Below are 26,973 nucleotides of genomic sequence, written 5' to 3'. Positions count from 1 at the left end.
GTAATTCTGACATGTTTGTAATATGAAAGGTATTGCTATTTCTTCCTAAGTGGACACGCAACTGAAATACATATAGGTCTTGATTCAGCCAGGTATTTAAGCACATGTCTAACTTTAATCACAAGAGCAATGCCACTGAAAACACCTAAGTATCTTGCTGAACTGAGGTGATAGGTCATTGTAAAAAGTGGTTTACAAATGGCTTCACTACAAATTCACTTCTCAGCCCCTGGAACTCTGGTCAGCTCACTTGGCTTGCACCTTTTACATAATGTTACTGAACTGTTTACTGGATGATATCGTTTCTTTTGAGAGAATGAAGAAAATTAGTCACACACCATCAGCGTAGTTATATTTCTCTTGGCAATAACTGAATACTGCAAAAATGTTTTCTTCTTTTAACTTTTTTTACTCTAAATTCTAGCTGCATTTGCATACAGTAAAATGAATCTATGATATTGTAAGTAACCACCCTCTTTAATTTGACATGTTCCAGAAACCATTTTTACGGTGTATTAAAATATGTGAATATTCTTATTGCAAAGTGTCCTGTATAATGCAGGTTCTCCGCTATAAAATCTTCTCTCTTGCTTATATTTCAGTCATTCTAAATTTAAAATACCAGTATACAGTACTAAAATGGTCCAATTAAAGAGTTTAATATAAAAATATCAGCACAAAACTCCTTTTTAAATTGTTTATTGTGAGCAACCCAAATGTCTCTTTAATTGCTATTAGTTGTAGTATATTAATGGACTTTGTACCCCTATAATTGCTAACTCATACCATTTCAGGTATTTCAATGAGATAAGAAATACTAAGTAAGAAAAAAGGAAGTATTCAAAGGGTTAATTTGTTTAGTAGTAGTAGTAGTAGTAATAATAATAATAATAAATTAGTTTTTCGCATCTTCTTCAGTTCAAAATCCAGCTTTGAGACTGAGGAAGGCTTCCAAATCACATCAATTAAATAGGAGTGGTCCTTTTACCCAGTAGCAGTTTGATTACCGATGACTCGAAGAATCTCTTTGTGAATGCCTGTTTCTTGTGTATTTATACTTGTATCACCCACTTGGCCATCTTCATAACTAAAAAAGTACAGACAAAAAATAAAATTGTAATCCACTCTTTATTCACCATGCAATGACATTTATTATATACTTTACAATGCTCCTTATTTAAACACTAAGCCATGAATATTATGTGGCGAGTGTAAACTCCAGGAGTGTGAAGCTGATGGCAGGATATGCCCTTTCATAGAAGAGGCCTAGAGTTCCAACCAGCAAAACTGAAGTCCAGCAGGACCTGCTGGGGCTGCACTACTGCCTACCACTGGCTCACTGAAAGCCATTGGCAGCTCACCAGCTACGGGAGCTCATATGCAAAGAGCTTCCTTTCATTACCATCACTGTCTCTTGGGAACCTCCTGGAGCGGAGTGTTATGAAAGCATGTGTCAGTTACTGCACTCTCCATCTGCAGTAACTGATCCTTTGTCTAAACTGGGGATTTGTTCTGGTATCAGTTACTTTTGGTCAGTCACTTAGGGTATGTCTACACTGAAATAAAAGACCCGCAGCATGGCTGTGGCTGGCCCGGGTCAGCTGACACTCATGGGGCTCAGGCTGGGAGACTAAAAACTGCTGTGTAGACGTTTGGGCTCAGGCTGAAACCTAGGCCCTGGGACCTTCCCCACCTCATGAGGTCCCAGAGTTTGGGCTCCAGGTCAAGCCCAAATGTCTACATGGCAATTATATAGCCCTGCAGGCTAAGCCCTGAAAGCCCAAGTCAGCTGACCTGGGCCAGACACGAGTGTTTACCTACTGTGTAGACATACCCATAGGGATCTGTACCTGTGCAAGTTTCAACTGCAGATACAGTAAACCAGTGCAGCTTACTCCTGCTTAGAACAGGGATAACAGGAACTGGTGTAAAACAGTTTACCTTGTCTATACTAGGTGTTTACATTGGTACACAAATACCAGTGAGTGGCCACCAATCAGGGCAAATCCCCAGTGAAGACAAGACCTCATTTACTGCAAATTTGAAATCAAGGAAGCTCTGGGTGTCGATATATAGTGGTCTGTTAATGAATCAAATGTGATAAAAGGACAAAGACAGTTACCTTTCCCATAACTGGTGTTCTTTGAGATGTGTTGCTCATGTCTATTCCACAATAGGTGTGGGTGCTCGCCACGTGCACCAGTGCTGGAAGTTTTTCCCCTAGCAGTACCCGTACGGGTGCGCCCCTACTGACTCCTAGAGTGGCGCCTCCATGGCGCGGTATAAGGGGCGCTGCGCGCTCCCCCCACCCTCAATTCCTTCTTGCCAGACAGCTCCAACAGAGGGAAAGAAGGACGGGATGTGGAATAGACATGAGCAACACATCTCGAAGAACACCAGTTACGGAAAAGGTAACTGTCTTTTCTTCTTCAAGTGATTGCTCATGTGTATTCCACAATAGGTGATTCCAAGCTATATCTGTTAGAGGTGGGTAGGAGTTCACAAACTCTTGGGACGAAGCACAGCCCTGCCGAACCTGGCGTCTTCCCTGGTGTGGGAGACGATCGCATAGTGTGACATGAACATGTGAACTGAAGACCATGTGGCAGCCCTGCAGATGTCCTGAATGGGGACATGGGCTAAAAAAGGCAGCAGACAAGGCCTACGCCCTAGCCGAGTGTGCCATTACAATTGACAGCGGAGCGATTGCCGCTAGGCCATAACTGGTATGGATGTACGAGGTAATCCAGTTGGAGAGCCACTGAGTGGAGATCGGCCAAACCCTCATGCATTCAGCCGAGAAGATGAACAGCTGCGAAGACTTCCTGAATGGCTTAGTTCTTTCCAGGTAAAAGGCCAGAGCCCGTCTCACATCCAGCGTGTGGAGGCGGCGCTCCTCACTGGATGCATGGGGCTTGGGGCAGAGGACTGGCAGGAAAATGTCCTGACCCATGTGGTGCGTGGAGACCACCTTCGGGAGGAATGAAGGATGTGGGCGGAGCTGGACCTTATTGTAATGGAACACTATGTACAGGGCCCTGAGTTCAGAGACCCATCTAGCTGACGTGATCGCCACCAGGAAGGCTACCTTCCACGAGAGGTGCAACCAGGAGCATGTAGCTAGCGGCTCAAAGGGGGGACCCATCAACCGAGTCAGCACCAAGTTCAGGTCCCACTGAGAGACCGGGGGTCTAATGTACAGGAAGAGATGATCCAATCCCTTAAGGAATCGGCCAGTCATAGCATGGGAGAATACCGTATGCCTCTGCCCCGGCGGGTGGAAGGCTGATATGGCTACCAAGTGCACCTTGATGGACGAAGGCACCAGGCCTTGAGCCCTAAGGTGAAGGAGATGGTCTAAAGTGAGGTGGATCAGGGCAGCCATGGGGGAAATGCCCCACTCAGCTGCCCATCAGGAGAACCGAGACCACTTTGGCAAATAGGCTCGACACATGGAGGGTCGCCTGCTTTCCAAGAGGACTCGCTGAACCCCTTCCGAGCACGTCCTTTCCTCCCTGCCTAACCATTGAGCAGCCACGCCATGAGGTAGAGTGCCACTAGGTTGGGGAGGAGGTGGCCCTGTTCCTGGGAGAGCAGGTCTGGGCAGGACGGCAACAGCCACGGTGGGGCGACTGCCAGGCTCTTGAGGGTCCCGTACCTATGCTGTCCTGTCCGTCTTTATATTTTCCAGGATCTTGCAGATCAGCAGGAACGGGGGGGGGGGGGGGGGGGGGGGGGGGGGGTGGAGGGAGGCATAGAGAAACTGGCCTGACCAGGATAGGAGGAAGGCATCAGAGATAACGCCCAGTCCCAGCCCCCCGGAGCAGACCCAGGGACAGCGCCGGTTCTGCCGAGTCACGAACAGGTCCACCTGGGGAGTTCCCCACTCTTGGAAAAGTCTGTGCACCCCCTGTGTGAAGTGGTGAAGAGACCACTCGTGCTGAGAAGAGAAGTCCCGGCTCAAGTGATCCGCCCACAAGTTACAGGCGCACGATAGGTGGTAGGCCTGTAGGCAAATGTCATGGGCTATACAGAAATCCCACAGCTTGAGGGATTACGGGAAGAGGGAAGAGGATTGGGCCCTGCCTTGCCTGTTGATGTAAAACATCGAAGATGTGTTGTTCGTGAGAACCCTGGCCACCCTGCCCTCCAGGTGCGAGCAGAAGGCCACGCATGCCAGCCAGACCACCCTGAGCTCCTTGATGTTTATGTAGAGAGCCCAGGTCCTGTGCCGACCACAGACCTTGGGTCTGAATGTCTCCCACAGGGGCTCCCCACCCCAGGTCCGACACGTCGGACACCAGTTCCATCGACAGAGGCCTGCTTCTGAACGGGACCCCTCGAAGCATGTTCCCTGGGGAGGACCACCATTGTAGGGAGGCGATCACCGGCTCGGGCACAGTGAGGACCTTGTCCATCCTGTCTCTGGCCTGGGAGAACACTGAGGCCAACCAGAGCTGGAAGGACCTCATCCTGAGTCTGGCGTGGCCAACCACATATGTGCACGCCGACATGTGACCCAAGAGCTGGAGACACGCTCTGGCTGTTGTCACGGGAAACCTTGTGACTGTGTCGATGAGCCCTTTCAGGGTCTCGAACCTGTCCAGTGGGAGGGATGCCCTGGCCGACGTAGCATCCAGGACTGCCCCGATAAACTCTGCTGTACTGGAACTAATGTGGACTTGGGGTTGCTCACCAACAGGCCCAGAGTGGCGCACGTGGACAGAAGGAGTGCCACGTGATCCCGCACCTGCGACCGGGAGCTGCCCTTGACCAGCCAGTTATCCAGATAGGGGAAGATCTGGACCCCCCCGGTGCCTGAGGTAGGCCGCCACCACAGACATAAACTTTGTGAATACCCTGCGGGGAGTGGACAGGCCAAATGGGAGGACCGTAAATTGGTAGTGTTCCTGTCCAACCGTAAAACGGAGGAAGCGTCTATGCCCCTCGAATATATGGAAGTACTCGTCCTGCAGATTGAGGGCAGCGTACCAGTCCCCAGGATCCAGGGATGGAATAATGGAGGCCGGGGAGACCATGTGGAACTTGAGCTTCACCATGTACTGGTTCAGGCCTCGCAGGTCCAGGATGGGCCTAAGCCCCCCTTTAGCCTTCAGGATAAGGAAATAGTGGGAGTAGTACCCCTTGTGTCTGAACTCCGCTGGCACCACTTCCATCGCTCCTAGGCCAAGGAGCCGTCCCACCTCCTGCTCAAGCACAGCTTCGTGAGAGGGGTCCCCCAAGAGGGACGGGGACGGAGGGTGGTTGGGCGGGGTAGAAGTAAACTGGAGGGTGTAGCCCCAGGAGATGGTGCTGAGGACTCATCGGTCCGAGGTCAGCCACGACCACTCCAGGAGAAAAGCACACAACCGGTTGGAGAAGGGAAGCTTTATTGTGGGTGGATCCCTGATGTGAACTGGTAGGTCGCCCCCGGGCGTCCTGTCAAAACTGTCGTTTCCCTGCTTGTTTGCCCTTGGAGGACTCAGGCTGGGGGACTGGGACTGTCTCTGCAGGCGTTTCTTATAGTCCCGCGACTTTTTATAAGGGGGCTCGTATTTAGAGTGCGTGGCCTGGTTGGAGCCTGCTGCGGCCTAAACTTAGGTCTAGCCGGAGCCGGAACACAGAGGCCAAGAGTCTTGAGCATAGTGCGGGAATCTTTCAGGCCATGCAGTTTTATGTCCGTCTGTTCTGCAAACAGAGCCTTGCTGAAAACGGGAGGTCCTGCAAGGAGTTCTGCGCCTCACTGGACAGCCCAGACAGCAGGAGCCATGACGCCCTCCTCATGGACACCGCGGAGGCCATGGACCATGCAGCCGTGACCACTGCATCCGATACTGCCTGCAGGGTTGCCCTGGCAGCCACTGTACCCGCCTCCACCAGAGCTTTGAACTCCTTCCTGTCACGCTCCTGGAGGGAGTCCTCAAATTTGGGCAGAGAGCCCCACAGATTGAACTCATACCGGCCCAGGAGAGCCTGATGGTTCGCCACTTGTAACTGGAAGCTCGAGGACGAATACATTTTTCTCCCAAATGAATCCAGCCTCATTGAGTCTTTATTTTTCGGAGTAGGGATTGCTTGGCCCTGCCGCTCCCTGTGGTTGACCGACCCGACCACCAGGGAGTTAGGGGAAGGGTGGGTGTATAGGTATTAATGTCTTTTAGTAGGCACAAAATACTTGCGTTCTGCTTTCTTTGAGATGGGAGGCAAGGAGGCCGGGGTTTGCCACAAGACATTTGAAATTTTTGCTACCCCTTCGTGGAGTGGCAGGGTCACTCTGCCTGGTATCGAGGCGGACAGGACGTTAAAGAGGGAGTCCGAGGGCTCCTCCACCTCCTCTGCCTGAAGGTTGAGGTTTGATGCCACCCTTTCCAATAGTTCCTGGTGGGCTTTAGAGTCCTCCTGTGGGACGGAGGGACCATAGTCGCCTCATCAGGGGAGGGTGAGGAGACGGGCGTGGTACTTTGCGTGTCCACCGGCACTGGAGGATCCACCACTTGGTCGCTCTCCGGGCACGGCGCCGAAGATGCACGTCTCACCAACTCCGTCTTGGACGCTGGGAGAGGGAGGTCAATGGCCATTCTGAGGCTCCGGCCACCGAGCAAGCCCACATCAGGGGCTGCGTCGGGGGCCACGGTGCCCATTGGTACCACTGTGCCAGCCATGGGGTCTGGTGCCACTGCACCTGCTGTGGCACCAGAGGAGCAGGCTGTTTGGCCAGGCTGGCCTGTTCCATTCATTGATGACTATGAAGGGAGGCTGGGCTGATGTTTGACCTGCCGCTGTCACTGGACCGGGAACAGCAGCAGCACCGGGAGTGGTGCCGACCTCGAGGCTGTGATCCTGTGGAGGAACAGTACCGCCGGTAGCAGCTGCTCTGCAATCGGCTCCGGTGGGTGGATCCGTGATGGCGAGGCAACAGCGATCCACGCCCAGGGTTGTGGGAATGGTGCCGTGGTGGGATCCTGGAGCGAGACGACGAATGGGAACGGCGTCGACGTTCATGTCATGACTGGCTATAATAGCCCCTCGGAGACGAGGACCTTCGGCGTTGTCTGCTTTGGTCCCACCGGTGTCCGCTCCTTGAGGCTGAGCGGTGCCTGGAGTCTCTGTCAGTCGGAACCCTGCCAGACAACGTGGTAGGGGTTGACAGTGACCTGCGTGGACTACGCACAGGACGGTCGCTGAGCGGCGAACGGCGTCGGGAACATTCCCTCAACCGCAACCAGTACCAAGTCGGGGCCGACTGCGGAGATCCCAGCAGCGGCTTGCCTCTAGTCCGCGGAGCCAACATTGGTGGTGCCCATGGTACCGGCCTGGACATAACATCCCGGGCCGCTTGCAGGGCCCCCAATGTGGAGGGCATCCGGGAAGCCTACTCCGAATGGGCTGGGCTACTGCGCTCGACCTGAGTCGGCGGCCTAGAGGCCGATGGGGACTGAGGACTGACCAACATGGGTCTACCCTCTCCCCCAGTTTTGCTCCGGTGCCGCGGCAGAGAAGGCCTCTTCTTAGTGTTCTTGGCATGCCCTGTGGACAGAGAGCAGTGCCGACTGTAGATGGCACCGGGGGGTCGCCGCGCACCGATACCATGGTACCCGGTGCCGACTTGGAGCGGCGTGCTGGAGTCAGCGTCAACGCCGACTCCATCAGGATGGCTGGAGCCAAATGTCTCTTTCTCTCTTGGTCCAAGACTTGAACGACTTGCAAATCTTGCAGCGATCACTGAGATGGGTTTCACCCAAACAGCGTAAACAGTCCACGTGCGGATCACTCACTGCCACTGGTCACCTACAAATGTCGCACGACTTAAAACCCAGGGCATCGGCATGCCCTGGCCCGGGTGAACTAAACTAAACTAAACTAAACTACAGGTACTACTACACTGAACGAACAAGACTTCTGGAGGAGAGCTGCAGCCAAGCTGGAGCAGGGCAGTTCCGAAGCACCTTCACTGGCAGCAAGAAGGAACTGAAGATGGGGGGAGCGTGCAGCATCCCTTATATCGCGCCATGGAGGCGCCACTCTAGAGGTCGCTAGGGGCGCTCCCCTACGGGTACTGCTAGGGAAAAACTTCCGGCACCGGTGCATGTGGCGAGCACGCAAACCTATTGTGGAATACATATGAGCAATCACTCGAAGAAGAACATTTTATAACTAGAGTAAAACTTAAAGATATGTCACATCTTTTTATCCCTAATTTTGACTTCCTTGGCTTTTCAGATGTACACTCTAGGAGGGTTATTTTTTGGTTTCAGAACAATACAGCGATGCACTTACTATAGTGTGACATATTCATATAGAGAGGGAACAGCCTATAGCCCTTCACCCATTGTTCTTTTTTTTTGCTTATTATAACAAAAGGTATAAGTAAAATAATCTATTGTCATTGATCTAGCATACACTTCCTTAAAAAATAAATTCTTGAAAAATTGTTAGGAAGACTTTATTTTTGGTCTCTTAAAGTTGTTGCAAAAAAACTGAAGAAAACATGGCAAAAAGGTTTAGGAAATATAAAAGTAGAATTTTAAAGCTAAAAGGAAGTATTGTACTTACACAAAGAAGAATCTCGTACACACATGATCAGTGTTGGGAACTACCCATATCTCCCCATGTTTGTGCAGATCAGGTGAGGTTATCACTATAAGGAGAGAACAAACACTGAACAGTGAAAACATCTTCGGAAAACATCATTTAAAAATATCTGTGCTTCCACACATTTTAAATAGCATTGTGGGAATGTCTGTTACATGGTCTAGAACCTTGGAGTTGGCTGACCCTAGGAGTTAGGACATCAGCTTAATTCTCGCTAACAACCAGTGGTATAAACCAGTGGTATAGGGTACTGTGGGCCAATTAATCAAACTTTGGCACAAAGAAAATTTATGTTTGATGATGAATGGGTGAAAAGTAAAATATGAAAGAAAAAGCAGGGAAATGAGTCATTGATTATTTAGGATTATGCTTCTTCAAATGCTGCTAGAACCCTGCTCCCCCCCCCCCTTGCAGTGTCAGGAATCAGGGCCTGCAGCAGACCCAATCTCAGGGCAACTTAATGAGCACAGCTGATCTGTAGTAGGTTACCTGACTGGCTTGGATACACCACCTGATTGACTGGAATGGTAACAGGTCAGTTCTTAAGCCCAGAAACAGCAATTCAGTGGCTGCTCAAAGCATTTGCCCATGACTGTGATAGCTCCTGCCTTGGACCTAGCCCTACTCCTGCCTGGCTTCGCTCCAGGTAACCTGGTCCTGACCATCAGCTCTGACTTCTGGCTTTGTCTCTGACCTTTGCTCTGGCCTCTGACTTCTGCTTTAACCACTGGAATTGGCTTGTGCTCTAACCACTAGGCACAATCACCCATGTCCCAATCACTGACACACATATAGAGGAAATTATGAATCAGGAGAATTAGGTACCACTTCTCTAGGAAACAGCTACATATTAAATCACTGATTTTTTTTTTTAACCATGAAGATAATGATCAGAAATAAGGTTTTCTGGGTAGAGGCCATTTTTGAATACAAACCATTTTGTTCCGAAGATCTCCTATAAACTCACTTGAACACTATTGTAAATAAATGCATGTATACATAGTTTTACAATCTGTTGTGTGAGGTTTAACTCTTATCTCCTCTTTTTTCATTTTAAGTCAACACAAATGTTTGCCTCTTGCAATTCATAAACACTAGACTTTTTTTCTTTTATGACTGACTTTTTCACGAGTTGTTATATCTTACTAATTCCCTCTCTCTACTCTTCCCTTCCTCAAGATGGATTTTAGCTGATCAAAAGTATATTTTGGCAAATTGTACATTAAAATATGTCACAGAAACAAGACCTATGATAACTGAAATAGTTCTGCACATTCATTTCTATCCTTTGAATAACATTTACACTTGGAAAAGTACGTTTGGGATATTTAGATTTTTGTTTTTAAATTATTAGAAATGTAAAGATAAATTCTAGTTTCATATCAGGTCTGTTCCCAGGAAATTTTAGAATGACATTAGAATCTAATTGGTAAAAGTAATGGATTACATTTTTTAAAAATGTCCTTTAAAGGCTTCATATATGTGTAGAATTTGCACATGCGATTTTAGAGGCTGAGATAAAGTCCCTTTAAAAATTGTCTTAAATTGTATCATCTTGAAAATTATTCTCCTTTCAAACAATGCCAAAATATTTTTACAGCTGAGATGAAATCCTTACCTTCCTTTACCTGCTGTCAAAACAGATACATATTTGCTAGGCACTTTCAAAAATGGCCAGGTCTTTTGAGAGTGACTATATTCATATAGATTGGACATAACTATATGGATTTTTAAGCACAAGCAGAGAATAGAAATCAATTCATGTGTAGTGGTTACTAGAAGAAAAGATTATTTGCCCGAGCTGTCAAAACTGGGCTGGGAATTCCAGATTAGGGAGATCTTCTTTCTGGATGCTCAAACCATTAACATAGGACTTGCTGAGGGTCTTTACCAACTCTAGCTATCTGGTTAAAATTTGGGAGACTGAAAGAATGGTGACCAGTCACTTTCTACACATGATGAGCCCACCTTATTAATGGCCCTAGGTATGCTTGGGGAATGCGTATTGTGGGGAAAATGGGGGGATGGGGCTGCATTGAGATTTAAGACGCAGAAATGATGTAGGCATCTGCACACCTGCCAATGTTGACTTATTAAAAAAACTAACTTCAATTAAAGCTTGTATTAATTTGCATTTTACAAATTCAAACAGGTACAGTGCTGAGAAAGAAATTGGGTTTTAAGGGATTTTCAGCTTACCTTCACATAAGGCTATGCATTTTAAATTACGGCTTTGCAAAAATTGGGATTGCTGTCCTTTTTTCTGTGACTGAGGGATAAAAATGTGGAAAAATTAATTAAAATAGTAAAAGGAACCACGGGTAAAAATGTAACAAGAGTATTGTTTTAAATAGTTTATTTACTGGACACATTTGCATTATTGGGTTAAAAATGCAATAGTGGCGATTTAAACTACTTTATCCAATAGCAAAGGATCCACTTCATTAGCAATTTGAGGGCTGGATAATATTGGTGGAGAATCACATCATCAATGAGAAACAAACTAATAAAAGTAGTAAAAGGATAGTCAAATCCGGTTGCCCTGTGGTTTTCACAAGAAACCTACATGAGGAGATCAGAATCCTCCAATCTGGCTGGGTGCAGGGCACAGAGAACCACTGTAGCCATCACTCCAGTTCATGAGCTGTATGAGTATCTATATCTGCCATAACACCTCTCTCTTCATTGGTATCAATGGGGTGGAATCCTCTTTCATCACATAACAGTACAATAGTACAAGGGCTCTGTAGCACATTGGCTATAGTAGCATGTATTGCTCTACATGGGAATTTGGCTAGTGCAGGAGTTCTCAACTTCATTTCATCGCGACCCTCTTCCGACAACAAAAATTACTTGACAATCCCAGGATGGGGGACAGAAGCCTGAGCCCACCGAGCCCCACTGCTCCGGGATGTGGTGGTGCGGGGGCAAAGTCCGAGCCTCACCGCTCTGGGCAGGGGGCCAAAGCTAAAGCTCAAGGGTTTCAGCCCCAGGCAGAGGGTCTGCAACCTGAGCCCCGCTGCCCACGGCTGAAGCCCTCTGGCTTTGGCTTCAGCCCTGGGCAGTGCGGCTCGGGCTTTAGACCTGGGCCCCAGCAAGTCTAAGCCAGCCCTAGCGACCCCATTCAAAGGGGGTCCCGACCAGCTTTTGGGTCCCGACCCACAGTTTGAGAACTGCTGGGCGAGTGGATAAATGTAGTCATGGTCTCTTTGGCCAAACCCTGCTACTTTACGCCTTTGGTCTCTGAGCTGCTATGGAGTATGGTGACATGACTCACAGAGGTTACAGAATTCCTCTGAATGGCTTCCTCACAACATGTCCCTCCTGTAGTGAGGAACCATGCCGATATGCATATACTTGTCAAGGAAAATGGGTGTAGAATTTCCTCCTAAGGATTTAGCCATCTGTAAGCCCAATACCCATCTATAAATGATTGTTATGAGTTTACCTTTGATTAAGCAGAAATTTACCAGCTTAGAGTTTAGAAACTATCACAAAGAAAATCTGTAGTGTGCTATGAGTGGAACTCTAGAGGATTACAAACTAATTTTATAGCATTATCCATTCTAGATCCATACTGCACACTAATTTAGTAAAGACTCCAGAGTTCACAGGCAGAGGTTTGCCAGGAGTGATACTGAATTAAAGATTCAATCGGCATTTCTTCCCTATTTACTTTTCAAATAGTTCTGCCTATGAAAGGAAATCCACATTTGCTGCAGTATAATCTGTAAATTGTTACTACCAGCGGTTGGGTTATATTTGATCATTACAATGTCTTTCGATACTGTTGATTGTGTACAATAAAAGAGAATTTTCGACTTTCCAAGGAAGGAATTAATATTAATATTAATTAATTCCTTCCCAGCTACAAAACCCAATGTGCCTTCCAGATATACCGTTTGATACACTACTGTACCTGTAATGCATTACTGCCTTTACTGCTCGAAGCAGGTTCATCCTTAGCTGACACCTTCTGCTGCTTCTTATTCATCCCTAAAGACATTAAAATTACTTCAGATTTACTGGTGTGTAAAGCATTGTAAGTATAAGATATACATGGAGAGTGAAAGCAGATATTAGAGTGGGGTCAGATTCCTCTGCAAAGCATCCTAAAATTCTTGTTCTCTCTCGCATCACGTGCTACCACCAGTCTGACTCAGTCCCAAGAGCCACACACTTGCACGACAGTTCCAATGCCTTTAAAATAGCCAAAGTACCTAAAAGTAGGTGTAACAGCAGTTACACATGAGCTTAAATTCCACTGAATTCAGTTTAAGTATGTGCTTAAGCATTTTGCTGAAAAGGGATGGACTTCAGTTTAAAGTTAATTGAGCTTTGCTGCTTGTGGTATGGTCCTGGAAAAAGAGAGTCCATAAAAGATTTTAATTTAATATTTCATCTTCAATATTTTACTTACTTTTTATTATATTAAATGCTATCTTATTTTGAAGTGAGTGATCTACATAACATTTGCCACATGGAAATCATGCCACTCTCCTAACTCCATGACGTTTAACACCTTTACTATTATTTATATTACAATAGCATCAAGGACCTTAGTCATGGACTAGGATCCGATTGTGCCAGGCGCTGTACAAACACAGAACAAAAAGATGGTCCTTTATGCTACTATATCCTGTCCTTTATTCCTACATGGCTCCAATCCAGCAGTGCACCTTAGCATGTACCTAACTTTAAGCATATGAGTAGTCCCATTGACTTAAATGGGAGTACTCTTCAGACTGAAGTTAAGCAGACACTTAAGTGCTTTTTCTGGATTGGGTCCTATATGCCTATGCACACACACACTGAAATGCACAGTGTATGCATATTGCATATAAATATATTTGCATGCTGTGGCCAAGATCTTTAAAAACAGAAGTGTAAAAGCAGACTCTCAAGTCCACATTTAGGCTCCTTTCCAAAGTAATGGATGCCAGTTTCCAATTACTTCAGTGGGAGGTCCTGGCTGCTCAGCACCCTTGAAAATCAGGCCATGTATTTAAGACCATAAATGGGAATTTAGGAGCTTATTTTTTGCATACAGGAGTTCCTGTTTTTGCAAATGCTGGCCTAAGATAGAAATAGACAAAATTACTACAATGATTAAAACAATGAAGCAGGAAACATCAGCAAATTAAAATATCCCTTTACATTTTCCCCTCTTTAGAGTGATTTATAAATATCACCTGAGTAACCAAATGATATGCTTGACAATGGACTAAGGTAGATCCCAATTCCAAACATTGCACCATGGAGCTGAAAAAGAATGTAAAAAAGGCTTAATATTAATTTGATAGTTTTACAAAGCAAAACAACATGGCACATGATCTAAACTGATCTGGATAATTATTTGCCCTCCCACCACTACAGTATCTGATATTAAATTATGTACAAAATAAATCCTAAGAAAACTTGCAGCAAATATTACACAAACTCTTCTGTATCAAGCTAAAATACTCCTGCATGCCCTAAAGACCATGCAAAATCCATTTTTATGGCACAGACCATTCCAACTGCCTGCAGATAAAGGAGTTTGCCTCAGTTTATAGCTGTAAAATAGTGCTTCCTGGTTTTAGATCTACCAGTGGTAAAGGAAATTTTTCTCCATATTCTGAAGTTATAGATGTATTTGTGTTGAAATTTAACACTGCAATCCATGAACAAACAATGTCCTGCATGTTATCAGCAAACACGATGATAAACAATAAAAAAATGTTAGGTTAAATCTGAGATGTAACCCTTGATCCCGAAAACAATTATGCGTCTGCATGACTTTATTCATAATACATGTTTGCTGTATCAGGGCCATAGTTGGTATAATTTTTAAATTAGGTAAATAAATAAATGATCACTGTTTAGATTTGTTCCAGAAGTCAGTGATGCTTTTGCCTAATTCATGTTTTTAAACAGGGTTTCCAAGAGCACCTGGTAGAAATATAGAGACAGAGCATATAAATGTGAATAACTTCAGTGACTTCAGAGGAACTGTGCAAGTCCTTATTAGGGTGCACCCAAGAGCTTAAATAGGGAGTTCTGTCATTCTTCCCAACTTTCTCTCTTCCTTCTTTTCCACTGACGTCTCTTTTTCCTCCCTCCCTATTGTACTGTCTCTCTCTTCTTTGCACTCTTTATCTGTATTCACTGAATCCTTTTCTTTTATTTCCCCATCTCTGAACTTCCCTCTGTTAATTTTCTCTTTCCTCTTAGCTTCCCCCATTCAGTCACCTCACTCTCATTCTCCTCCATGACTTAGTCCTTATGATACTCTCTTTAGCAGTACTGAACAACACCTCCTAGATGGAAGAAGCCCTGCATCTGGTACTTCCTCTGCCACTGAAGATGCTGCTGTGCACAGCCTCAGTGTGAATCTCTAACCTTGCTGAAGTCAATGGGAGTTTAGCTATTGACTTCACTGGGGCCAGGATTTCACCATCAATGCTTCAGAAGGACCAGTGGAACAACTGATTAGTGTGAAAGAAGGGAGGATATAATTGCACCATGTAGTTTTTGATCACCAAGATGGCCATCTCAACTGCCTCTCCCCAAAGGTGCCCTATGTTTAATATGTAACCTTGTATCTATGGGTCAGAAAAGAACCCTTGTATCTATTATTTACCTGCAGCCTTGTATTGGAAGCAACAACTAAGCCATTCCTCAGGATGGAGTGCCAGTTTTCAATGTGTGAACCACTTAAAAATAAAGTGGAAAAAAGGAAAATAAGTAGTGTTTCAAGACACCCAGAATGAAATTAACCATTTTCTCTAAAACAATGTATTTGCAATTGAAAATCTCTAACTCTTAGAATATCTGTGTTTTTCTTTACACATATTTTCAGATGATAAGAGCACAATAAGAACTGCAAGCATTATTTTTACTAATTTCTTTTTCATACTTACTGAAATGCAAAGGTACTTCCATAGAGATTTTTAGCAGCTCTGAAATTGGATTCTTTGGCTGGTGGACTGCTGAGAAGGAGGAACTGATGGGGAGTGTGCATAAACTTCAGTTGCTGTAAAATATAACAGCGCACAAGTGAAAAGATGCTAATGAACACGGACCTGTTGTATTTTCAGAATTAAGTTTTTCTAAGATATTGTGCTGGTTCATGCAATATACTGTTGCCCCTCAAGTCAGACATGAAATAATTTGAAGGCAGTCTCATTATAATAGTTTGTACTTCAAATAAAATTTTAAAAATACTTCCCAGTTTATGAAGTATATGGAAGTGCATGACATACACGACAACCTAAGATGAACCATGCTGACACCACTGAAATAACTGAATTGAACAATTTATTCCTGGTGTTTTGATCAGAGTGGTGTGATGTTGGTAGACTAAGTATCAGCTCATGCCAAATCCCCAGGTCTCACTGAACACTTACAAAAACACACTGGAAATGGGAATAGTTACTAAGTCAAAAAGCCCCTGGGCATCTCTTATTGTAATGGTACATGAAAAGTATACAACCATGTACTTTTGTGTGGATTTTAGAAAGCTAAATGCTATCACACAACCTGACCCATATCCCACACCCTGAATAGAGGACTTACTGAATCTACTGGGTGGTGCAAAATTCGTAAGCGCACTGAATTTAACTTGTGGATACTAACAAATTCCTTTAGATGCTGATGTCCAAGAAAAATCCACTTTTATATATGCAGGAGTCACATTTCAGAGGCTTGTCAATGAAGTGCTGCAGGGGTTACAAACCTTTGCCAGGCCCTATATAGATGACTTGACTACTTTCAGTAGCTCCTGGCAAGACCATTTAAACCAAGTAGGAATTGTGTTACAAAGGCTGAGAGAAGCCAACCTCAACATCAAGGTCTCCAAATGCAAGATGGGAGCTGCTGAGGTATCCTACCTAGGACATAGAGTGGGCAGTGGGTTGCTTCACCCAAGTTTTTAAAGGTAGAAGTTACTTAGAGTTGGCCTGCTCATGGAGCCAGGAAGCAGGTCCAATCCTTTATTGGTCTGGCCACTATTACTGGAGGTTTGTAAATTTTCATTGTGGCCCTCATAAGAGACCTTACAAAAAGAGGGAAACCAGACCGGGTGGTAAGGACAGAGGCTGTGAGATAGGCTTCCAGGAAAGAAGCTTTGTCTAAAGAGACTGCTTTGGTCAACTTCAATTTCAACAGACCATTTGTGCTGTGTACTGACACTTCTAAAACTGGGTTAAGTGCAGTACTGATGCAGGATGGGATGGCGGGGGGGACAAGTACAAGAGGCATCCCATTACCTACTTAAGCAAAAAACTGACCCCCACTGAACAAAACTATGCTCTCCCTGAGAAAGAATGCTATGCCACTGTCTGGGCAGTTAAGCAACCTAAATCTTATTTGTTTAATAAAAAACATTAAGGTTTTGACTGATCACACCCCTTTGACGTTGCTGCACCGAGCTAAGGGGATGATTCTAGATTAGCCCTACAGGAATTTGACATAGAAATAATTCATATCAAAGGGAAGGAAAATGTAGTGGCTAATGCCTTATCAAGAATAGGGGGAAATGCATGGTAGTCGGAGATTTTTTCCTGAGCAGTATCTGTAGGGCCAGCAGTGGCACCCCCTTGAGTGCCGTGCCCATGTGTTGGTATATCCAGTGCCACCAGCCCTATGCCCTATCAGTTCCTTCTTGCCAGCAACTCCAACAGAGGGGCAGGTGGGCAGGTAATGGAATGGACATGAGCAACACATCTCGAAGAACAACAGTAACAAGAAGGTAAGTAATCATTTCTTCTTGTTCGAGTGCTTGCTTGTGTCAATTCCATTCTACGTGATTCACAAGCAGTGTCAATGGAGGTGGGCTCAGAGTTCACGGTCTTACAGCGTGCAGCACTGCTCTGCTGAAGCCAGCATCATCCTGGGCCTTGTGGGTAAGTGCATAATGGGACGTAAATGTGTGGACAGATGACCAGGTAGCAGCTCTACAAATCTCTTGGATCGGCACCCGAGCCAGGAAGGCCGCTGATGACGCTTGCGCTCTAATTGAGTGCGCCTTGACTATTGCCCGCACAGGCACTTTCGCCAGCTCATAGCAGATGCAGACCATGATCCAGAATGAAATCCTTTGAGCAGATACTGGACGACCTTTCATCCTGTCTGCCACCACAACGAACAGCTGCGTTGACTTGTGAAACAGCTTTGTCCTGTTGATGTAGAAGGCCAGCACCCTCCTGACATCCAGGGCGTGCAACCTGTGCTCCTCCTCTGATTTCTTCGGGAAGAAGACAGGTAAGTATGTCCTGGCCAGTATGATACTGGGAAACTACCTTGGGCAGGAAAGCTGGGTGCAGCCACAGCTGGACCTTATCCTTGTAGAATAACGCATAGGGCAGTTCTGAAGTAACCGCCCTGATCTCAGACACCCTGCGTGCGGACGTTACCGCAACCAGGAATGAAATCTTCCACAAGAGAAGGAGAACAGAGCAGGAAGCCAGACGTTCAAAGGGAGGCCCCATGAGCCTCGACAGCATGAGATTCAAGTCCCAGGGAGGGACATGGTCCCGGATGTGAGGGTAGAGACACTCCAGACCTTTCAAAAAAATGGGCTGTCATGTCGTGAGCGAAGACCGACTTGCCTTGGAAAGAAGGGTGGAAAGCCGAAACAGCGGCCATGTGGACCCTGATTGATAAAAGGGACAAGCCCTGGAGCTTGAGGTGTGGAAGATAATTTAGGATCACCTGCAGCGAGGCCTGGATACATCGTTCCAAAGCCCAGCATGTGAACCTTTTCCACTTAGCCAGGTAAGTTGCTCTGGTGGTGGGCTTTCTGCTATCAAACAAGACCTGTTAAACCCGGGCCGAGCATTCCCGCTCCTCCACATTCAGCCATGCAGTAGCCATGCTGTCAAGAGCAACACCGCCAGGTTCGGGTGCAGAAGACTGCCATGGTTTGGGGATAGCAGATCCAGCCAGAGAGGTAGTTGCAGCAGGGCAGCTACCGAAAGGTCCAGCAGGGTGCCGAACCAGTGTTAGTGAGGATAATCTTTACCCTAACCTGTCTGATCTTCACAAGGACTCTGTGGATCAATGCCACTGGCGGGAAGGCGTATATCAGTGCCCCCAACCACGAGAGCAGGAAAGCGTCTAACAGGGAACCCCGTCTATCCCCCAGAGTGAACAGAACACATGGCATTTCCTGTTCTGACGGTATGCGAACAAGTCCACCTAGGGAGTTCCCCACTTCCGAAAGATAATAATGACCACCTCCGGATGGAGCGACCACTCTTGGCGAGATGGTCCTGCTGAGGTGATCCAAGATGTTCCTGGTTCCAGGCATGTCCGCTGCTATCAGATGAATGGCATGCCGCATACAAAAATGCCAAAGGCGGAGAGCTTCTTGACAAAGGGCCTAAGACCTGGCACCGCCCTGCCTGTTGATGTAATACATCACGGCATTATTGTCCGTCAGAATCTGCATCACCTTGTCCTTCAGGTGGGGCAAGAAAGCCTGGCAGGACAGGCAAACCGCTCTGAGTCCCTGACGTTGATGTGGAGGGCCAGATCATCCCGCAACCAGCGGCCCTGAGTGCTCAGCTTGCCCAGATGGGCTTCCCAGCTCAGGTCCGAAGCATCAGAGACCAGGGTAAGCAACGGGGATGGGATCGTGAAGGGGACTCCGAAAAGAGACTGCTCCCATCAAATGGGAGGTCCTGGATAGAGGTCTGCAGCTCTTGTGATAGGCTGGCAGTCTGAAGCCAGGAGCTGTGCCTCCTGACCATCGCCGATGTGACCACCCTGGCCACTGAGTGCGCTGCATCCCATATCATCTGGAGGGAGCACCTAGCCACCATGGTGCCCTCCTCCACCAGGGTGCCAAATTCCAGATTTTGAGGGAGGGGCTCCTTGAACTTATGGAGGGAATCTCATAAGTTAAAACTGTACCTGCCCAAGAGGGCCTGTTGGTTCATCACCCAGAATTGCAGGCTGACTGCTGAATAAATTTTTCTCCTTAAAAGGTCCAACCTTTTGGCCACTTTATTTTTGGGAGTTGAACAGGTGTGCCCCTGCTTGTCCTTTTCATTATCCACAGAGACAACCAGCGAGCACGGAGGTGGATGGGTATAAAAGTACTTGAACCCTTTGGTCGAGATGAACTATTTTTTTTAGCCTTTTGGCGGTGGGAGGAATGGATAGAGGGTCTTGGCAATTTTTAGGACCCCGTCATGTACTGGTAGTGCGACATGTGCTGGGGTAGAGGCTGAGAGGACATTGAACAAGGTATCCGCCTGCTCGGCCATCTCCTCCACCTCTAGGTCCAAGTTCTCGGCCACCCGTTGAAACAGGGCCTGGGGTTCCTTAAAATCGTCTGGGGAACTGGCCCTCGAGGGTCCCGTGATCACCTCATCCGGGGAGGAGTATGATGACTGAACCGCTGGGGGAGGCTCAGGGGCATCATCCCCTGTGGGGGAGGGGGATTTTGGGGTGGGCACTGTCTTCTCTACTCCGACCTCCGAGCGGGTCTGATGCATTGAGCTGGTGCTGCCAGCTGTTGCTGCTTGATGGTGGCAGATGAGTGGTGCGTGGGAGGCATCATCAAGACCGGCACTCCCCACGTGCTCCAGTAAGGCCACTGCACTGGCCACGCCACCAAGGCGTCAACATAGCCTCGGGTGCCCAATTGCATTGGTGGAGTCTGGGCGAGGGGCTGAACTGCCCTTCTGTGCTGGAGGAATCTCCTTCTGGAGGCCACGGTGGGACATCAATGCCTGAGTCTGCCTGTTGACCATCACCGCCGGAAACTGGTGCCTGAAATGAGGGGATTGGTGCCAGTCCCGTGGGACTGGAGACGTGATGGGGAGCACTCCCACGGGGCAGGCGACCAAAATCTGCGCCAAAAGGACGACCAGTGGGCAGATGAATGGTGCCGATAGTATGGAGACCGGTGCCTCCCTCTAGGTGATCCGCATTGAGACAGCGGGGACCACTATCGAGGTGCTTGTGACCAAGAGCAAGCCCCAGAGGATCTGGGCTGCAACTCCGGCTATTTGCGGCGTGGAGGTGGAGAGCGCTGTCTCATCTCGGGGGATCAGCGGCACTCCACTGCCCCCTAAGGGCTAGCTTGCCCTCGTGGGGAACTTGGGAAGGCATTGGTGCCATCAGGGGTTTGGGTCCTATACTGCTCCCGGGAGTCGGTGGTGGACATTTTAAGGGGCTAAGGGCTCCGGGGAGGCATGGACGTGTGGCTCTGGAGTGGCCAGGTGGCCTGAATTGCGTCCCTTCCCCATGGCCCTTCTTTTCCTGGTGCTGGGGAGCCGTGCTTCCTTGCTTTCTTCTTGGGCACTGGTGATGGGGAGCAGTGCTGGGCGGACTCTGGTGCCAGGGGTGCACTGCGCACTTAGGCCAAAGTACTCGGCAAGTTTTGGCAGGATGGCTCGGAAGCCGGACAAAGGGCAGACTCCATGAGGATAGCCTGCAAACGAATATCCCACTCCTTCTGAGTCCTGGGTAGAAAGTTCTTACAAATATGGCACTTGTCCTTCACATGTGATGCCCCCAAGCACTTGAGGCAGCTGCTGTGGGGGTCACTTACAGGCATAGGCCTGTTACAGTCCGCTCAGGGCTTAAACCTGGGAGCCTGGGGCATGCCCCACCTGGGGCAAAGTCCCCGCTTGGACTCTAACTTCTAACTAAACTACTTAACACTAACTACTATCAACAAACTATTTACAAGGCCCTAAGGCTTGAAGTCAGTAGAGACGAAACCGCTAGCCCTTCCTATGCAAGGAAAGGTGCTTTGACTAACCACCACGGGCGGTAGGAAGGAACTGAGAGGGCATTGGGCCTGCGGCGGGTGATATACTGATGCATTGGCAAGGCACTCAAGGCAGCGCCACTGCCAGCCCTACGAATACCACTAAGGCAAAAAGCTCCGACAACCGTGCATGTGGGTGCGTGCACACGTAGAATGAAATTGACATGAGCAAGCAAGTGCTAATTCTTGTGCATTTGAAGGCAAGTGGTCATTGTGTATGATGATCAGAGACCAAAGACTCTAAGGGTATGTCCACACTACAAATAAAAACCCACAGCTGGCCCATGCCAGCTGACTCAGGTGCTGTTTCATTGCAGTGTAGACTTCCGAGTTCAGGCTGCAGCCCGAGCACTGGGACCCTGCCACTTTGCAGGGTCTAGAGCCCAGGCTTCAGCCATGGGTATTTAATTGCAGTGCATTCCTCTCTCTTCCACCCTCAAAGAAAGAGCCCACATGGGTAGTGACCCTGCCAGCTTGTTTTCTGTGAGAAGAAAGTATGGACACAAGGAAAAATTCTTCATCTCTGGACTGTTTGGATTCTAACAGGGCACAATAAATGAATGACAAGACAGAGATCCCCAGAATAATTCTGGTAGCCCCAAGAGACTGTTGGAAAATGCAGATTACTGCATCTCTGCTACCATTTGGAATGATAAACTGTGACTCAACTGTACATCTATTTTTACCTGCTTAAACCTTTCAGTAACTCTCATTCTTTTTTCTTAGCTAATAAACTGTTAGTTAGTTTACTACAGAAGTGGCTACTAGTGTTGTCTTTGGTGTGAGATCTAGGATGCAAATCAACCTGCGTGAGTGATTGGTCTCTTGGGACTGGGTGTAACTTAGAATATTTTGTGATTTTTGGTATAAGTGGCCATTTATCATAAAAACAACAAAGAGTCTGGTGGCACCTTAAAGACTAACAGATTTATTTGGGCATAAGCTTTCGTGAGTAAAAACCTCACTTCTTCGGATGCATCCGAAGAAGTGAGGTTTTTACTCACGAAAGCTTATGCCCAAATAAATCTGTTAGTCTTTAAGGTGCCACCAGACTCTTTGTTGTTTTTGTAGATACAGACTAACACGGCTACCCCCTGATACTTGACAGCATTTATCATAAAGTTCAGCATGTCTGGGTGGCAAGATAGACTGGAGCGTCTAAGGAGATTGCCTGTGACTCCTATGATTGGCATGTCTAAAGGGATTGCCTGTACTTTGGGAGTTCACACTTAGTACTGGGTCGATGAAATTTATTTATAGACTGTACCAACACTTTCGGGTTTCTGCTCTGCTTTTGACAGTCTGCCCTAAAGTAGGCACTCATGGTCGTGATCCACTCCACAAAGCATTTCAGGTGGCTTTGAATTAAGACTCTGATTTGAAAGGCCACAGATTCAATGTATTATAAACAAAATCAGAGGCATAATACTGTACTTAGGAATGAACAACTCAATTCAAAGAATCCCTTCCAAGTGCCATAGCTACTGATTCATTTTTATAGTACATCTACTTGTTTGCATGCATGCAAAACTGTCTTTAACACACCCCTACAGCTGTAATCCACATCCTAAAGAGACAAAGTGTTCAAAAGGATCTATATTAGTGTGAAATATTGAAGTAATGAATGAGAACAGCAGGAAGAATACTAAAGAAATTAACCAGATATTACCAAGGATGTGTTGTTTCTTCACACAAATAAACAACACACTCACACACACATCACAAGTGAGATTTTTAAAAACACTCAACGTTGACCTCACTGTCGTTAATGGTAATGCTCCCTCTGACTTAAATGGGAACAAAGTTCTGAAATCCCACCATATTAATATACAAGAAAATAACTCCAAACTTACCCTGTTCACTGGTAGTTTCACAATATGTGACCTATTACTAGAAATAACCCTGAAATAAAGAAAAATAAATACATGCAGGTATCAATACAAAATTTTCTTCTAGGAAAGTATTGATTAATGGCCATTGACAGAGGCTAGCTGAAGGCCTATGAATCATATACATTCTACTTAAGTGGTGCATAGGCCTGGTGCTGGTCAAGGCCTTGATTCAAAGTCCACTAGAGTCAGTGGGAGTCTTTCCATTGGTTTCAGTGGGATTTGGATCAGGTCCTAAAAGCTCCCAGAAAAAAAATTAAATGCCAATAATTGTAAATGCCAATACTAATTCTTAGGGCCAGCTAACACCAAATTAAAAATAATAAAATGATTATTCATTCAACATGGTACTGAAATAATTCTTATCTTAATGTAAGTCAGTTCTATACCACTGCAGAAGAGGATGCGCAAGCGGGTCCTGTTTATCCATCTGCTTCTTTATTTCCAAATATGGTGCCTAGAAAACAGTAATTATGCACTTTACTGCTGGATAAAATTTTGTATATATTACATTACACATAGTTTAATCTATAATAAATGAATACATTGGATTCATCATCACAGATTTACTGACATTTAGCCTTGAACAACTATAACTGCCTTGACAACAACAAGAATTACTCCAGCAATTCCCTTCCCTTGGGTAGAATTTATAAGCTTACATGTAGCTTCAGAACAAGTATATTGGAGCTAACACTGTTGGTAACAGGAGAGGCCGTCTAGTAGTGTTTGGCTCCGACATTAGGAAACTGGACTGGAACTGCAGTGAAACAAAGCCTCTCTAAAGTACTCTGTGGTAATTCACTCATAACTATTTTAACTGCTTCGTGGTATTAAATAGGTAAAATCAATATTGGACCAGATAATGTTCACACTGAAAACTCCCACTGACTATATTAGGATCATGAAGTAGCCCTTTAAATCTACTCAGCCCAGCAATAATTATACTTCATCCTAGTATTAAAATGGCAACTAGATAATATAATGTGCAATATAGTAGCTTAATTCTCATACTAAAATTATAATAGTATTTCGTAAACACATCATTTTTCATTCCAGAATCTAAAAGTATTGTACAAACTTAGATTAACTGAGCTTTACAAACCTTGGTGAGGTTACATCTATTTAACAGCATGGTAATAAGGTGGTGCTGCACTTCTAGTAATCAGTTAACATCAATGGGACCACTTGTGAAGTAAAGTACTACTCAACAGTAGTGTACAAAGGTATCAAAATCTGGCCCAAAGTGAGTATTCAGAAGCTGCATGATCTAAGTCACAGGAGCCCTGGCTCCTAATCCCTCTCAATTTTACTTAAATGAACAAAGTTCTAGTTATAATAGAAATAAAGCCATCACCATAGTATACTGTCACAAAATCAATGACCCTTGCTTTGAAAAATCAAAGACTTGGCTTAGCCTTGCTATTTCCTAAAATGCATGAAGCAGTAGTTGGCCATTATTCTGTTACCATGTTCCATTCCATGGATATTATCTCTTATTTAAGCTTCCAGTGACCAGAATTCTGTTTCATCAGTTTTATTTTGTCACCATCTATATACTGCAGGTTTGTTATTTTTAACACATATTTTTATATTGTTGCAACTCGGTAGCAAAAATAAAAATACAATGCAAGGCACCACCCTACTCCCCCAAAAGAGCAACAAATAAAATCAGGTACATCCTTCGATAAATTACAGTTAAGATACTAAAAGACTCTTATACTTACCTGTGTCATTTCTCTAATAGAAGTAATACTATCCAATGCTTTCATGACTCGATCATAATTCTTCTTCTGATGTAATGTAAAATAAATGAATACATTAATTTTTTTTGGGGGGGGAGCTCTTTTATATATAAACATACTCATTCGATGCTCTGAGTTCATATACTTTTGGTATAAAACAACAATTAAGACCAATGACTGACAAACCAAGCCCACTCATATCTCTACATCCAATATTCTTCTTCCATCCCACACATCAACTCATTCACAACCCAGGAAAAGTCTGGAAGACCAACTGACACCAGTTACTTCTGTTTAAATTCATTGAATGCACTGCAAATAAGGAAATTCACTTTGTAAATTAGATCAATTTATCAACAAATGTTAATAACTATTTATGAGTCTGACAGTTATTTAAATATCAGGTCCAGTAGTGCATCTTGCTGTTCAACAGAACATGGGAGCAGATTGAGTGGAGTGAAGGGCCAGCAATGAATCAGTTAAAAACCCCAGGAAATACTAGTGTGCCACTGTTTGGCCTTTGTTAAAAAAAGGTGAAATTTACCCTTATGCAGAGTGTCCATAGTTCCCACGTAAGCTGTTAAAATAGGGCCTCTGTGGGATTTAAATGCTGTGTTGGTTGCATTGGTCTTCTGCAAGCCCTCGGATTGCAAGGAGTGAATTTCATTCAAAATGAATAGAAAGGTCTACCATTGTGTTGTAGGCAATATTCTTTACTTTGTTAGGTTTCAGAGTGGTAGCCGTGTTACTCTGTATCAGCAAAAACAATGAGGAGTCCTTGTGGCACCTTAGAGACTAACAAATTTATTTGGGCACCCAAGAAGGCTTATGCCCAAATACATTTGTTAGTCTCTAGGGTGCCACAAGGACTCCTCGTTGTTTTTACTTTGTTAGTTATTGCTTGGGAACTCTCTGAAGATGAAAAGTACTATACACGTTTCAAGTATAATCATTATTTTAAAAATTAATATTTTAAGAATATAATCATTTTACAAATAAGAACTTTAGAAATGTAAAATAAAAATAAGCGGATTTAGAGCCACATGGTTAAATTTTCCCAAAGGCCAACTTCACTTTGATGTGTGTAATATGCTCCCAGATGAACAAATTTTGCATCCACAATTTGCACCCACAAACAGAGAGACTGAACGTTTACCTCTAGACAGCTTCAAAACGACATTTTATATTGTCTAAAATATTTCATAGGCTCCATGGCTACACTGTTGTACACGTACTGTATTTTAAATCCAAATCTGTCAGTGTGAAGACACATTATCTTGTGGAATTGGACCTGGCTTTGAAATCTAAAACATGCCTAAAAGCAAACATTACCTGTTGAAGAGACAACTACTTACCCTTGGATTAAAGGCCAGCACCTGAGGATCATTAGGATCAACTACAGAAGGATATGGCTCAAAAATGACAACTTTCCGGGGTGATTCTAATGCCGATCGACACATGGATACTAATAAATCTACCACCTAAAAATAAAGAAAATCATACATAAAGAAATGGCTCTTTCACAGAAAACTATTTATTTTGAGATTCAATAATCTATTTGTCTCTCCAGAATTATCTTCTGTCTTCCTGCATCATAGAATTTGCTTCTTTGATGTTGTGTCTTTAATTATTATACCCATGATATCCGCTGATTGAATTCCAATGCTTGAATATTTGTTGAAAACCATAAGTCACAGGAGTGGTAATTCCGCATTTTGTAATAACAGCCGCCTGTAAGTGATTTCATATTCATATTTTAGTCTGCATCTTTTGAAATTTGACTTAACCCAGTTTTGAAAATCTTTGCGGAACACAATGCCTCAGATTCACTAGTTTTATTCACTGAATGGCTTGTACAATATGGCTGTGGATATACAGTAGCATCTGATTTTACAAGGTATATAGTTGCATGGTAGTGTAGCTGAAGTCACAATTGTGCCCTACACTTGAAATAATAGACTGCATTTTGTTCAGGTATAAA

At 45.3% G+C, this 26,973-nt stretch overlaps 1 protein-coding gene across 2 annotated transcripts in view; it reads right to left on the bottom strand.

Annotated features, from left to right (window-relative positions):
- Window positions 1-683: 683 nt before the first annotated feature.
- The window catches only part of PARP8 (poly(ADP-ribose) polymerase family member 8), a 166,062-nt gene continuing 139,772 nt past the window's right edge, over window positions 684-26,973 (bottom strand). For both annotated transcript variants that reach the window (XM_005282179.5, XM_024105632.3), the window contains exons 16-26: window positions 26,348-26,473; window positions 24,975-25,040; window positions 23,637-23,704; window positions 23,212-23,260; window positions 15,495-15,607; window positions 15,215-15,287; window positions 13,785-13,854; window positions 12,512-12,588; window positions 10,792-10,861; window positions 8,554-8,638; window positions 684-1,087 (exon numbers count right to left, since the gene is read on the bottom strand). In XM_005282179.5, coding sequence (XP_005282236.1) covers window positions 985-1,087; window positions 8,554-8,638; window positions 10,792-10,861; window positions 12,512-12,588; window positions 13,785-13,854; window positions 15,215-15,287; window positions 15,495-15,607; window positions 23,212-23,260; window positions 23,637-23,704; window positions 24,975-25,040; window positions 26,348-26,473 — 900 coding nt within the window. In that variant the 3' untranslated portion in view covers window positions 684-984. The remainder of the gene's footprint in view (window positions 1,088-8,553; window positions 8,639-10,791; window positions 10,862-12,511; window positions 12,589-13,784; window positions 13,855-15,214; window positions 15,288-15,494; window positions 15,608-23,211; window positions 23,261-23,636; window positions 23,705-24,974; window positions 25,041-26,347; window positions 26,474-26,973) is intronic.

Source organism: Chrysemys picta, chromosome 6 (genome assembly GCF_011386835.1).
Source record: "Chrysemys picta bellii isolate R12L10 chromosome 6, ASM1138683v2, whole genome shotgun sequence".
NCBI classification, from domain to species: domain Eukaryota; kingdom Metazoa; phylum Chordata; order Testudines; family Emydidae; genus Chrysemys; species Chrysemys picta.
Note: the sequence above shows the minus strand (reverse complement) of the source record. Positions and strands in the feature narration are given on the sequence as shown.